The sequence below is a fragment of the Stomoxys calcitrans genome, chromosome 3 (genome assembly GCF_963082655.1).
Source record: "Stomoxys calcitrans chromosome 3, idStoCalc2.1, whole genome shotgun sequence".
Lineage (NCBI taxonomy): Eukaryota > Metazoa > Arthropoda > Insecta > Diptera > Muscidae > Stomoxys > Stomoxys calcitrans.
This window is the reverse complement of record NC_081554.1, coordinates 96,533,510-96,548,733: the sequence shown is the minus strand read 5'-3', so window position 1 is coordinate 96,548,733 and position 15,224 is coordinate 96,533,510. Positions and strand designations below refer to the sequence as shown.

Genomic DNA, 15,224 nt, shown 5'->3' with positions numbered 1-15,224 from the left:
ATAAAATACTGGAAATTTATATAAAATATAAGCTTATGATACTGAAGTTACATTTTGATAGTTACATTGCTGAGATGAAAGTGATCTAGGGACTCGGTCTGAAAAAACTTGTGAAAGGCCAGTAAGGTGATATTTTCCAAGGCGTGTTTGATTTAAATTTTCTCGTGGTCGCTTGTTTCTTGGGCGATTTTAGTATTCTTGTTCCAAGGGTGTATACATACTGCAGAGTTACATTTGAGATTGTATTGAATTGGTTTGTTACGGTCTAAATTTGTACAGAACAACCACTTTTTTCGACATGAGTTCCAAGAAGTTTATATTTTTCTCCGACCAGGTCGTCACATTCTGTGCTACGTTTGCAAATATTCCGCTCCAAGATCATACTATTTCCGGATTGGAAGTAGAATTGGAGGATTTGGAACGTAGATGGCGACAGTTGGTACAGATTTACGAATCCGAGATGACTTCGGAGAATCCAGTTAATACTGAGGAGGAAAGGGTGTCAACACACTCTAAATTTGGAACGACATGCAAGGCATATAAGGAATGTAAGGCATCGATCTTAGATTTGCTTTTCATCGAGAAGCAAAAGCAGATTAAGACACAGGCGAATGGAAGTGAAATTCGGCAGGATTTACAAACTGTTGACACGGGATACTCCCTGAAAGTTCCTCCGTGTGATACGGAGATTTTTAGTGGGGGTTATGAGAAATGGCCCAGCTTTAGGGACATGTTTACTGCCATATACGGCAGACATCCAAAACTGTCACCAGCTCAGAAGCTATTTCACCTAAGAGCGAAAACTCGGGGGGAAGCAAATCAGATAGTTAAAGGATTTGCTCTTACGGATTTGAACTATGAGTTGGCGTGGAAGGCTCTTAAGGAACGATATGAGAATAAGCGTATTCTCATTAACCACCAACTCAGAAAGATTTTCGATCTTGAAATGGTTTCTACGGAAAAGAGTAAGAGTTTGCGCAACCTTCAGTACACAATCAACAATTGTTTGTCTGTCTTGAAATCATATAACATTTCTGTTATTGCATGGGATCCAATTTTGGTTTTCTGGGTTTCCTCGAAGTTACCACAAGAAACCTTGTCGGCTTGGGAAGGTTCTATACAGAACCATAAGGATATGCCTACTTGGAATCAACTTAACGAGTTCCTTTCCAATCGTCTGGATCTTTTGGAGTCAATCAGCGATATCCGAAGACCAGGAACAAATACCGGGACAACGTCTCAGAAATCTCAGAGTTATATGGTGAAATCTGATGCAACGCCTCGGGCTTGTCGAGTTTGTCAAAAGAACCATGCTCTACGGCAATGTTCGAAATTTATATCCATGTCTCTTACGGAGAAAAGGGAATTTATTGCACAACATAAGATCTGTGAAAATTGCTTGTCTTACGGACATAAAGTGACGGATTGTAGGATCAAGAAATTGTGCCAAGAATGTAACCAGACTCATCATACGTTGTTACACTCACGGCCTGATCGCAATGAGCCTCAAAATCCTTCCTCTTATCATATTGCTACGCAAGAAGAAGAGGAACCGTCTTCATTCCACCCTCCGATGGATGAAGTACAAATGAATTTTTCGGAATCTGGCCACGGAACGATTCTTCCAACAGCATTGATTGATTTGGAGCATTTGGGTAATCGTTTCACGATTCGAGCTTTCCTAGACCAAGGTTCTCAGGAAACGTTTATCGCTAACAGGATCGTTAGTCAACTGGGAATTCCAACAAGTAAATCTTTTACGAAGATATCTGGACTTGGAGGTACAGTACTGGAAACTTCATCTAGGGTTTGCAACCTGAAGTTAAGATCAAGGAGGTCGAGTTTTGTCTTGGAAACGATGGCAATAGTTATTTCTAACTTGAATCATCTCATGCCATCCGCAACACATCAAATAGATGATTGGACAGGTTTGAATCAGCTCGAGTTGGCGGATCCATTTTTCTACAAGACTGCAAAAATCGATATGTTGATTGGCAGTGACATTCTTCCATGTGTGTTGAAAACTGGGGTTCACAGAAACATTTCAGAAAACCTGTTGGCACAGGAATCTGAGTTTGGGTGGTTCATAAGTGGCCCACAAAATTCAAGATGCGTTACTACGTTCGCAGCTTGGGCAAGTCATTGTACTACCTCCCTTAATGATGCAGTGAGGAAGTTTTGGGAGAGTGAAGAAATTCCTGAGGAAATTCAACAATCCGAAGAGGATTTGGAGTGTGAACAAATCTACAAAGACACCACTCAACGTCAGGATAATGGGCGATATATTGTCAGGCTCCCCTTTAAGAAAGAATTTCCCCAGCAAATGTCCTTAGGTTCGTCAAGAAGGACGGCTTTAGGCCAATTTTTTAGAATGGAGAAGACATTAAAGAATTCCCCAGCTCTATCAGAAGAATATAACAGAGTACTCCAAGAGTATTTGGTACTAGATCACATGACCGCGGTTTCAGCTGATGAATTATGTAATGGCAAATCTTATATGTCATTTTACTTACCACATCATGCGGTAGTAAAGCCCGAACGAACTTCTACGAAGCTCCGGGTAGTATTTAATGCGTCGAAAAAGACGACAAGTGGATTCTCTTTAAACGATGTTCTTTACACTGGGCCTACTTTACAGAACGACTTAATGAACGTAATTTTACGATGGCGATTATTTCAATATGTGTTCAACGGCGACATACAAAAAATGTATCGCCAGATATTGGTAGATGAACGTGATCAACAATATCAAAGGTGCATATTTAAGAAGACATTAACGGATCCCGTACAGGATTTTGCGCTAAAAACCGTCACATTTGGGGTAAATTGTGCTCCATACCTTGCTATCAGGACACTATTGCAACTGAGTACCGATGGAAAGAAGACTCATCCAGCTGCTTCCGATATATTGCGACGTGACATTTACGTTGATGATGTTTTGTCTGGTGGACATTCGATAAATGAAGCGAAAGGACACTTGACAGAATTAGTAGATTTGCTGGCTTCTGCTGGATTTCCATTGAAGAAGATTACGGCAAATCACGCCGACATTCTTCAGACTGTCCCAGCAGAAGACCTGTTGGACCAAGATTTCTTGAAGCTGGAAGACTCCAGTGACACGAAAACTCTAGGAATCCGGTGGAATGCGATGATGGATGTTTTTTACTATAATGTCTACGACATTAACAATTTGAAAGAGACCATTACTAAACGAACCATATTGTCAATTGTGGCTAAATTGTTTGACCCTGCAGGTTGGTTAACCCCTATAATTATAACAGCAAAAATGCTGTTACAACAGCTCTGGATTGATGGCACAGACTGGGACGAAAAGGTTAAGCCACACTCGTTAGAGAAATGGTTCGCATTTGTAGGAAACTTTTCGAAAATTCCGGAAATTAGAATACCTCGTTGGATTGGATATAGACCCCAGAAGGTTATTCAAATTCACGGGTTTTGCGACGCGTCCGAGAAAGCGTACTGCGCGTGCTTGTACATTCGTGTAGTGGAGGCTGAGGATAGAATATCATGTCAACTTTTGGTGTCAAAAAGCAAAGTGGCTCCATTGAAAACAATTAGTCTTCCAAGGTTAGAACTTTGTGGGGCAGTATTACTTGCTCGTCTCACAAGGTCCACATGTGAACATCTGAATTTCAAACAGCGGGATATTTATTTATGGTCTGATTCTACGATCACCCTGGCTTGGTTGAGCAAACCACCCTATCAGTGGAAGACTTATGTGGCAAATAGAGTTTCTAGAATTCTCGATCACGTCGGGAATGCCAATTGGTTACACGTGAATAGCGGAGATAATCCCGCCGATTTAGGAACTCGAGGATGTACTACAACGGAACTAAAGGAAAACAAACTTTGGTGGAATGGACCGAAATGGCTTAAAGGCCAAATTTCTGACTGGCCACAACAGCCGATATTGACACAACATTCTTTGGAAAAGAAAACTAATGCCTTTCAAACTCTTACAGAGCAAGAAGATATATTAGACAGATTTTCTTCATACCACCGTGCCCTCCGGGTTTTGGCTTATATGTTCAGATTTATTAGAAACTGTCGCCGGCAGATTGGTTATATTTCTCCTAACGGACTAATAACCTCGGAAGAACTGAATTTCGTGAAATACCGCGCTATAATTATTTCACAACGTGCATATTTTCATAGGGAGTACGATTCCTTAATGTTGAATTCCACTATCAACGTAAAAAGTAGGCTTTTGACATTAAATCCCTACTTAGACAAAAATGGACTCTTACGAGTAAATGGAAGGCTGTCGAACTCAGATTTGAGCTTCAACGAGAAACACCCGATCATTCTTCCGGAGAAGTCGAAATTATGCAAGTTATTGGTGGATTTTACTCATCAAATTCTGATGCATGCAGAACATCAAACTATGCTTCGATCCATACGCCAGGAATTTTATGTTATACGCCTTAAAAATGTTATTAGGCAATGTATAAGAACTTGCAAAATCTGTACGATATATAAACATAGGATTCGTAGTCAAATTATGGCAGCTTTGCCGCAGGAAAGATGTATATATTCACCTCCTTTTACGAATACCGGGGTAGATTTTGCAGGGCCGTTTGAAATCAAAACTTCTAAATTGCGAAATGCTAAGTTGGAAAAAGGTTATGCTGTTGTATTTGTATGTCTTTCCACTCGTGCTATACATCTAGAAGCATGTTCATCCCTTAGCTCTGAGGCCTTTTTAGCTACTTTTGATCGTTTTGTTGGTAGGAGAGGATTTCCAGTCAAAGTCTTTTCGGACAACGGCACCAACTTCGTTGGCGCTAATCGAATACTTGCAAATGAATATAAAAACTTTTTAAAATTGGCGGAAAAGGCATTAGTGGAGAAATACAGCATTCATGGTTTCTCATGGCATTTTATTCCCCCCCAGGCCCCCCATATGGGTGGTTTATGGGAAGCTGGGGTAAAAAGTATGAAGGCCCATCTCAGGAAAGTTGCGGGAAATCTGAAGTTTACATATGAGGAATTTTCTACGCTGCTGATACGCATTGAAAGTATTCTGAATTCTAGACCCCTTTCCCCGATAAGCGAAACTCCTTCGGAACTCGTGGCACTGACTCCAGGACACTTCTTGAAGGGTTCCCCTTTAGTCGCAGTTCCTGAGGAGTATTCCGATAATATGTCTCTCATTAGTCGATGGCAACGCCTGAAGGTTTTACAACTTCACTTTGCAAAGCGTTGGAAGAATGAATATATTTCCGAGCTACAAAGGAGATATAAGTGGAAGACCTTACAGAAGGACCTAAAGGAGGATGACTTAGTGGTTATCAAAGATGATAACTTACCTCCAACGGAATGGAGGTTAGGACGAGTGACTAGGGTATTTACTGGGAATGATTCCAAGGTTCGAGTGGCGGATGTCCGTACTCAAAACGGGATCATGACCCGCCCACTAGTCAAACTTTGCATTTTACCGATTAGTCAACAACGACAACTCAATAACAACTCACACTAAATTCAGTCTCTTGCATCAACAAAATCTTAACTTTTATTACATTCTATAGCTCCCAAAAGTGCAAAGTCTGTCAGGAGAGACATCATTTGCGATTTTGCCAAAAATTTAACAACATGGAAGTTTTAGAGCGTGTACAGACAGCGAAAGAAAAAGGATATTGTTTTAATTGCCTCTGTGCCTCTCATACGAGGGAATGGTGTCGATCTCGGAACACCTGTGCAGTTTGTAACCGAAACCATCACACTAAACTTCACGTGGATCGCCAGAAGCCAAAACGGGATTCAAAACCATCCTCTATTCGCCAAAGTTCGCCTTCATCTACATCACGTCGAACGCCTTCCCAGAAATCTGATGGGTCGCAAGTCAGTCAAAACAAGGAAATTAAGGATTCAAAGATGAAGCGCCGTCTTGGAGGAAGGTCTAAACGGCATGTTTTTATGCCAACTGCATTAGCTCGAGCAATCACTGTTGGCGGTACAAACAAGACACGAATTCTGTTAAACTCAGGCGCAACCCAGACAGTCATTTTGAAGTCATTTGTCAAAAATCAACAGCTTCAAACCACGAACAAGAATGGAAAAGTATTTTGTACCGTAAACCTTCAATCTTTCCATGACAGCACAGTGAAAATTCAAATCCACGGAGTCGTTAAAATGAAGTTTGATTCTCCACTTCCAGAAAAAGTTTCCGACACAATTCTTGAGAATACTTACTCCCAACTTCCAGATTTAGCTGACCCTCATTTTTATCACCCTGTTAACATTGACATAATGATTGCTAATGATGAGATGTCCAAGGTACTAAAAGCTGGTTTAATCCAGACAGCGAGTCACATGCCAATAGCTCAGAGCACAGTATTCGGATGGGTCATTTCAGGAGCTCGTTTTTATTGATGTTGCGATATTGCAAGAGGCCCCGGCATGTTAAACCGAGTTTTAACAGCGTTAAATGAATTTATTGATTTATTGAATTATAACATGAATAGATGCATAATATACTATTATAAGCTTCCCATTAAATTTTTAAATATGAATTAATATAGAAATCCCGCATTTTATAAGAATAGCTGGGAACTCTTTATCCATTCAATGAAAGGAGCTTTCACTCAAACGGATAAAGAGTTCCCAGGCTTGAGTAAAAATAAGAATAAATTGCTGAATTTAAGAAAAAAGGCTTCAGTCTTTACGGCTGCAACTTCACTTTTGAAACAGAGACTGAAGCGGTAAGAGGAGAAAGCTGTCAATAAAACCACCATAACCTGAAGCAAAACACTTTGCCTTTTTTTTTCTTATATTTTCATGTTGGGGTTTTACTTACAATCTGTGAGTACAACAACGATTTACATACAGTCCACTTACAGGAATCTCACAGGATTGTACACCATTTAAGTACTCTGTTCTCCAGATTGGCATAGATTTCAACTGAGAATTGTTAGAGTAATATCTGCCATATTCGACATAAAATCCATGTTTTAGGGTTACTCTAAGGATGCTTGGGAGTAATGGCTAAAATCATATGAAGCAACTTCGACTCACATATTTTGAAAAATATTTTAAGAACTCACTCATTTATCCATCGAAAGTCCATTTATGATTGGTTACATGAAGATAAAGGGTCACGAGTCAACACTTCATCCACAAAATATAATTATTTGGTGTGGTTTGTATGCCGGTGGCTTTATTGGGCTATACTTCTTTCAATCTCATCTAAATGGCCCATTATCTCAAGAAATGGCCCAGTTGATTAGTGCGATTTGACGGACGACTCTAGACAATTTTCTCTGGGGCTACGTCAAGTCATTGGTCTATGCCAAACAAGCCGAGGATGTATAGCTTAGAGCCAATATAGTACGGGAAAAAGCGACAGTTTCGGGTGAAATGTGTGGTCGAGTCATCGAAAATTGGGTCCAACGTATTGACAGGAGTGCCCACGGTGGCAACATGGACACAGTTGAGTTCCATTCATAAATATTTTGATTGTACTTCAAGCCGATTGAAATATCTCAAAATGGTTTGCGTTTTATAAAATGTTTTTATACCCATCACCTAAGGATAGGGGGTATATTCATTTAGTCATTCCGTTTGCAGCATATCGGAATATCCATTTCCGACCCTACAAAGAATATACATATAATTTGTGTCGTCGAAAACTTCGAAGACAATTTAACAATGTCCCTGTGTCTGTCCTTTAGCAACACCATATTTCAACATCGAAGGATTCACAAGGCCCACATTGCTGTCACCAGATCAATGGAAAGAGCTGCTACATCCGTACTTGGTTACCTAAACCCTCCTCCAAGGAACCCAAGGTACGACCAGTAGTGTCAAAAAGCTACTGAAGCCAAGAATGCGGCATACAGGGCAACATTACAGTCAGTGGCAACGGGAGAAAATGAGAGTGGAGAAACATCTATTTTGCAAGAAGAAGAAGGAAATGGAAAGACGTGAGTGTGAGCGAATCGAGATGTTCAGGAGCCAGAATGAGGTCCGAAAATTCTACCAAAGAATTAAACATCAAACCGAAGGCTTTGGTACAGGCACATTCTCCCGCAGAAACAAAGAAGGAAATCTGATAACTGATACGGATAGTGTGCTGAGGATATGGAAATAACTTTTTTCCCAGCTGCTCGTATCCGATGATGAGTATCTGATGAAGGTATAGAATATGTACCACTTAGACAAAACGAGGTCCACGTAGTAGTAACCCGGCTGAAAACAATAAGGCATCAGGAGCCGATGGGTTGCCAGTTGAATTGTCTAAAACCGGGGGCGAGATGCTGATAAGGCGTATGCATCAGCTCATCTGCCAATGTGGCAGCACCTCAGCATACTATGTCCCGTACACAAGAATCGCGACAATAAATAATTTGGCCCTATCAGTGTGGCCTCAGACCTGGTAAATCCACCATAGACTGGATATTTACACTGCTGCAAATCCTGGAAAAGGCCCGAGAAGGACAAACCAACACCGACCATATTTTCTTTTACAACAAAGCCGCCTTCTGTCAAAAGTGTTTCAGGCAATGTCTGAGTTTGGTATCCCCTGCAAAACTTTTGCAGTTTGACGCTTGCTTATACACGCTCCTCAGTTAAAATAGGAAAGAATCTCTCCGAACCAAACGAGACATGGAGACAGCCTATAGTGTGATCTCTTGAATTTCCAGCTGGAGAAGATAGTACGAGATGCAGGTGTGAATAGATATGTACACACTACTCTCAACAGAACATATGCTTCTCGTCTGTGTCGACGACATCGATATTATAGGCTGGTTACCGTAAGAAGTAATCACAGCCTTTGAAAGTATTGAAAGAGAATCAATTAAAGTGGATTTGGCAGTAAATGGAGATAAGACACAGTGGATGATATCAACTCCCACAAAGCCCCGTAAACCCGATCAGATAAAACAAGTAAAAAGGCGTTAAGTTCGGCCGGGCCGAACTTTGGATACCCACCACCTCGGGTATATATTTAAACCACCTTCCATCAAAATCCAGTGAAAATTTCATACCTTATGTCCCATAGCAGTTATATCGCATTCGATTTGGATCAAATGCTAATAAGTACAAGTCATTGCTCCATTGTATATAACAAAATATTGGTCTTTTTAGAAGTTATATCTAAAAATAAACCGATCTGAACTCTTTGTCCCAAATTTCGGCAACATCGGACAATAAATGCGCTTTTTATGGCCCCAAAACCTAAAACCGAGAGATCGGTCTATATGGCAGCTATATCCAAATCTGGACCGATCTGGGCCAAATTGACGAGGGATATCGTAGGGCCTAACACAGCTCATTGTCCCAAATTTCAGCGAAATCGGATAATGAATGTGGCTTTTATGGGCCTAAGACCCTAAATTGAAGGATCGGTCTATATGGCAGCTATATCTAAATCTTGACCGATCTGAGCCATATTAACAGAAAATGTCGAAGGGCCTAATACAACTCACTGTCTCAAATTTCAGCAAAATCTGATAATAAATGTGGCTTTAATGGCCCTTAGACCCTAAATTGAAGGATCGGTCTATATGGCAGCTATATCTAAATCTGGACCGATCTAAGCCATATTAACGGAGGATGTCGAAGGGCCTAACACAACTCACTGTCCCAAATTTCATCAAAATCAGAGAATAAATATGGATTTTATGGGCCTAAGACCCTAAATCGGAGGATCGGTCTATATGGCAGCTATATCCAAATCTGAACCGATGTGAGCCATATTAATGGAGGATATCGAAGGGCGTAAGACAACGCACTGTCCCAAATTTCAGCGAAATCGGATAATGAATGTGGCTTATATGGGCCTAAGACCCTAAATTGAAGGATCGGTCTATATGGCAGCTATATCCAATCTGAACCAATCCGAGCCATATTAACAGAAAATGTCGAAGGGCCTAATACAACTCACTGTCTCAAATTTCAGCAAAATCTGATAATAAATGTGGCTTTAATGGCCCTTAGACCCTAAATTGAAGGATCGGTCTATATGGCAGCTATATCTAAATCTGGACCGATCTAAGCCATATTAACGGAGGATGTCGAAGGGCCTAACACAACTCACTGTCCCAAATTTCAGCAAAATCGGATAATAAATGTGGCTTTTATTGGCCTAAGACTCTAAATCGACGGATCGGTCTATATGGGGGCTATATCAAGATATAGTCCGATATAGCCATCTTCGAACTTAACCTGCTTATGGACAAAAAAAGAATCTGTGCAAAGTTTCAGCTCAATATCTCAATTTTTGAAGACTGTAGCGTGATTTCAACAGACAGACGGACGGACATGTCTAGATCGTCTTAGATTTTACGCTGATCAAGAATGTATATACTTTATAGGGTCGGAAATGGATATTTCGATGTGTTGCAAACGGAATGACAAAATGAATATACCCCCATCCGTCGGTGGTGGGTATAAAAATGGAGAAAGTTGGGAACTATAACTTTAAGACAGTCAGCAAGTTTATCTACCTCGGCACCGCCGAAACTGAAACAAACGACACCAGTTTTGAAATTAAACGAAGGTTAAGCTAACAGATGCTATTTTGGACTGAGCAAGCAGATGACGAGCAAAGCCACCCTCGGCAGACAAAAAATACACTATACACGACACTGATACTAGTTGTGCTGTTTTATGGCTCCGAAACATGGGTACGTGCGAAAGCAGATGAGGCAGTGCTTAGAGTGTTTGAGAGAAAAATTCTTCGTAAAATATATGGATCGGTTAGCGTTATAGGCGTCGTATGAAGTACGAGTTGTATGACAACGATAGCATAGTTAAACGCATCAAAATACAACGTTTGCGTTGCCTAGGTCATGTTGTCCGAATGGATGAAGAAGCTCTAGCAAGGAAGTCTTTGAAGACGACCATAAAAGAAAACGCAAAAGGAGAAGAGCAAAACTTCGATGGAGTGACCAAGTGGAGAGCGACATCTCGAAACTGGGTGTCAGAAATTGGAGACGAAGCAGAGAAGATCGAGGCGCATGGGCATCTATTCTATGTTCGGCAAGAGGAATTCATTTTCTGTTTGTCCGTCAGTTGAACTCACGCTGCAGTCTTTAAAAATTTAGATATTGAGCTGAAATTTGGCACAGAACCTTATTACTTCCATATGCATGTAAAGTTCGTGAATAAGCCAAATCCGAGTATAATTGAATAAAGCCGTCATATAAACCGATCTGCAGATTTAGGTTCTTAAGCCAATGCCAGACGCATTTAGTCTCCGATTTCGCTGAAATTTGCCTCAGTGAGTTGTACTAAGGGCCTCAACATTCGGCACGAACATGGAGTATATTGGGCCTTCGACATGGCCCAACTTATGAGTTTTTACTTGTTATTATATATAGTTGTCAAGTCCTTATTGGAAACCCCGATATATCATGGCATTGAAGATAATAAGTTCGGGTTTCAATTACATGGCAGCACATTCTTTGACCGAGGCCAGCGATTATTCTCCTGAACACATACAGTATTCTCTTATTTTCCCTTGTTAGTTAAAGAATATTTATTTCGTTTTGAGCCACATTAAAAACAACAACAAGTAGGATAGACAAAAATAATCTTATTTTCCATGTGCACAATCTGGCAACAGACAAAGAATGAGACCGTTTGACTTGCTGTAAATGTATGTCTGCGCCTATGTGCTTCTCACGCACCTTTACGAAAGGATTGCTGTGTTTGGTGTTATTGCTTTGATATCCTTACCCAGTTACAAAACAGCTACAGAGGAATGGCTAATTATATCAGTAACTGGCAGATGAAGGAGGACTGACAACTCTTTGGGCTTCAATTCATTTGTGTTTGTCTTTTTGGTTCTGTTTGCCCTCTCTGATTCAAGTCTGGAGTTTCCTCATTAAAAGTTGGAGGCTAAGCAAACTTGTGCCGTGCACGTGTACACCCCACAACTCCCAGACTGCGCCAGATACAGTCGGCCGAAGCAAGCAGTTTGCTTCTCTGGATTGAAATAATTTGATCACTGTCACAGATATTGATTACACATCTTAAGTGCGTTTAATAATGTTGTTGTTACACTCTGTGTAGCTATCGAAGATGACGTGGCAGCTGTTCCTTGGAGCATTGGCATTGTTTACTGACGAGCTTGTTGCCACTACAACTGTTGCTGGTGATTTGTTATAGAAGCTGTTAATTAAAGGTGTTTTGTTGAAGATTTCGGTTGGCGTTTGTTTTGCAAGCAAACGTAATCTTTGCCAGAGAGTGTGATTAAGCTTTTGATTGTAGTTTGCGGCGCATACATCTATGTTAAGTGATAGTCGTTGTAGATTAGTTAGAGAAAAGGGTGAAGGAATGTCATTTTATTCATTTTGTGGGGGGATTGAGATTTAAAGTAAAATAAATCCTCTTTTAAGGCCATTCTAAATCATAGAATTTTTCACACTTTGCAAAATGCAAACAATTTAACCTGTATACCTTTAATGTTTGCGATAACTTGACGCTGATTTCTCTATATAGACATATGATGAAATTATCATACTGGGGGATTAGTTTATATGGGGCCTATATCCATTAATGGACTTATGTAGGTGGCATATGATATGGTTTTCGGATCACTTGACGCTCTTTATACCCAACACCACAGCTGTGTTACAGGGTATTATAACTATGTGCATCTGTTGACAACGCTAAAAAGGAGACGAGCTAAATCCACTGTTAAGTATACCAATCGGCTTAGAATTACTTCCTGATTCGATTTAGCTATGTCCGTCTGTCTTCTTGTAATCAAGGTAGAGGTCGCATTTGTTTTTCGATACCATAAAATTTTGCATATGCAATTTATTCGCCTCAAGGACTACTGAAAAATCGGGCCAGATTTCGAAATAGCTCCGACATATATCTTTCGTCCAATATGGTCTATAATGGCTGTAGTAGCTAAAATTTTAGTTCGGTCTTTAAAAAGGTTGTAGGTTAGGTGTTTGATTTGACGTTTCTACTTTGTTCGTTTTCACGCCACTCCCATAGTCCGAACAATGCAGAGTTCCTAGAGGTTTAGGGTAATACTGGCTACAGAAATTTCACGGCCAGTTAAACACTATAGTTAGATCAACATCTAAAGGAACAAAGATATTAGACAACAAAAAATGGGCAATCAGATGAAACGGTATCTCTGGCAACTTCTACAACAAAGTACAGACGAAGGATAGAATTCATTATTACATGAATAGGAGCGGTGAAGGATATACTACTATACAACTTGTTATATACATCGCACAGAGACCGTAGAGATTGTTTTATTCGTGATTATATTTCACGAAAGATACTCTAAGAGCTATGTAATGCCGAATACATTGGAGAGGAATATTGAAATTTAATTCGCCAGTTAAGAATTGGTAATCAATCTGACCACGCAACAATTTCACAATAAGTGGGGCCTAGACAAGCGCTTCTTTTCGAGAGTTGGTAAGTCAATAATTTTCAAGTGGTTCTCGTAGGGGAGATGATATTCAGCAGAATTTCATTGTAAGCCCCGAAGCTCAAAAACAAGAAATTGTACCTAAACTGATTTAATCCTCTCGGGATGGGTTGTAGAATGGGTTCCAAACCACACAACTCTATTCCAATGTAGGTCGGACTAAGTTTGTAAACAAACGCTTGGTCACATTAGATTCTTTCACCTCCTTGGACCACCGTTTTATAAAACCCAACAACGACCTTGCCTTATTGATGCACGAGCCAATGTGGATATTAAAACGTAATCTACCATCCGAAATAACACCAAGACCAGTGATGGAACCTACGTTACTCACTTTGCAAGAACCTATAAAATAGTCACCTAGAATAGGTCTAACCCTGAAAAGAGATAGCTTCTTGCACTTCTTAAAATTAAGCGCCATGCCATTAACACTGCACCAGTCCACCAGCTTCACATCATCTGCATACATTAAAATCCTTGAAGACTGAATAACTGATGGAAGATCACTTAAGTAGATAAAGAACAGCAATGGACATAAATGGCTGCCCTGTGCAATACCATAATACGCAGCTATATGCTTGGAATGAATATTATTAAAGTAGCAAAATATCCTGAAGATAACGAATCTTTGAATATGGCCTATGTAACTTGTAGGCACAAAATTTAAGAATATTCGCGGGTACCCCATCCAGCCCTGGTGTATTGGAACTCTTTAATGACTTTAAACCATTCAGCACGTAATCCTCAGTAAGAATAATCCCTTGGAAATAATTCAACCTATTAATGTCATGAGCATATTTGGAACAGGAAGACAATTTGGTAAAAAAACGTTTGCAAACATATGCATACCTCCGAATCGTCAGACGATTCCCTACAATAAAGATTCAAGCAACTAGGGAATTCCCGAACCTTTCTCTTAGAATTCACAAACTTATAAAAGCTACTGGGATTACTGTGTCTTCGCCCTGACAAGATAATCACAATAACATCTCATATTTTCAATGCTGTACTGAGCCCTCGCTCTCGAATAATTGGTATAATTCAATGAAGTATTACATTTTTTGAAATTACGCAAGCGTCTCAGATACGGGTAGCTAAATATATGGGATATATATCTTTTATCCGATATGCATTATTACGGCTGTGGCAGCCACAATTTTAGTCAGATTTTTACAAAATTTTGAACAAGTTGTTTGATTTTTTGCATCTGATATGCACTTTTGTGGCAATAGTAGCTATATTTTGTTGGGAGCGTTATAAAATTTTATTGCTCTCGCATTTGCTTAATGATAGTCGGCAGACTCGCTGTCTCTGCCCAAATTTTGCATTTCCTTGCTGGTTTTTCTAAATAAAAACATGATTAAATTATACTGGGAGATTAGTTCATATGGGGCTACATCCATTAAGGGACTTATGGAGGTGGCATCCCAAAAGTCAAGAAGAGGCCAAAATCAAAATCTAAAACTAATGAGGCCATTTTCAATCCCTGAAAATCAATATATATATATATATATACAAATATATTGACTCGGCAATAATATTTGTCATATCTTGGAGAGTGCCATTACAGTTCCTTTGAAAAAACTCATATAGGGTTTCCTTAACCCTGTTTTGGTAAAGACTTTTTATGATGATTCTGTCAACTCCAATTTTGACATGTTGAAGTTTATTTGCAGTTTTATTGGGCATACTAAACTTTAGTGGGATATTATTGTTTAGATAGGTTATCTGACCAAATTTGTTCGTCAACACAAAAACAATCAACATACATTAATATATTTTGTGAGACAGCGCATTT

General features: G+C 39.8%; 1 protein-coding gene across 1 annotated transcript in view; it reads left to right on the top strand.

Annotated features, from left to right (window-relative positions):
- Nucleotides 1-11,869, top strand: part of LOC131996070 (uncharacterized) — a 28,673-nt gene extending 16,804 nt beyond the window's left edge. The window contains exons 4-6 of the mRNA XM_059365518.1: nucleotides 280-5,346; nucleotides 5,550-6,297; nucleotides 11,837-11,869. Coding sequence (XP_059221501.1) covers nucleotides 280-5,346; nucleotides 5,550-6,297; nucleotides 11,837-11,869 — 5,848 coding nt within the window. The remainder of the gene's footprint in view (nucleotides 1-279; nucleotides 5,347-5,549; nucleotides 6,298-11,836) is intronic.
- The last annotated feature ends 3,355 nt before the right edge of the window (nucleotides 11,870-15,224 follow it).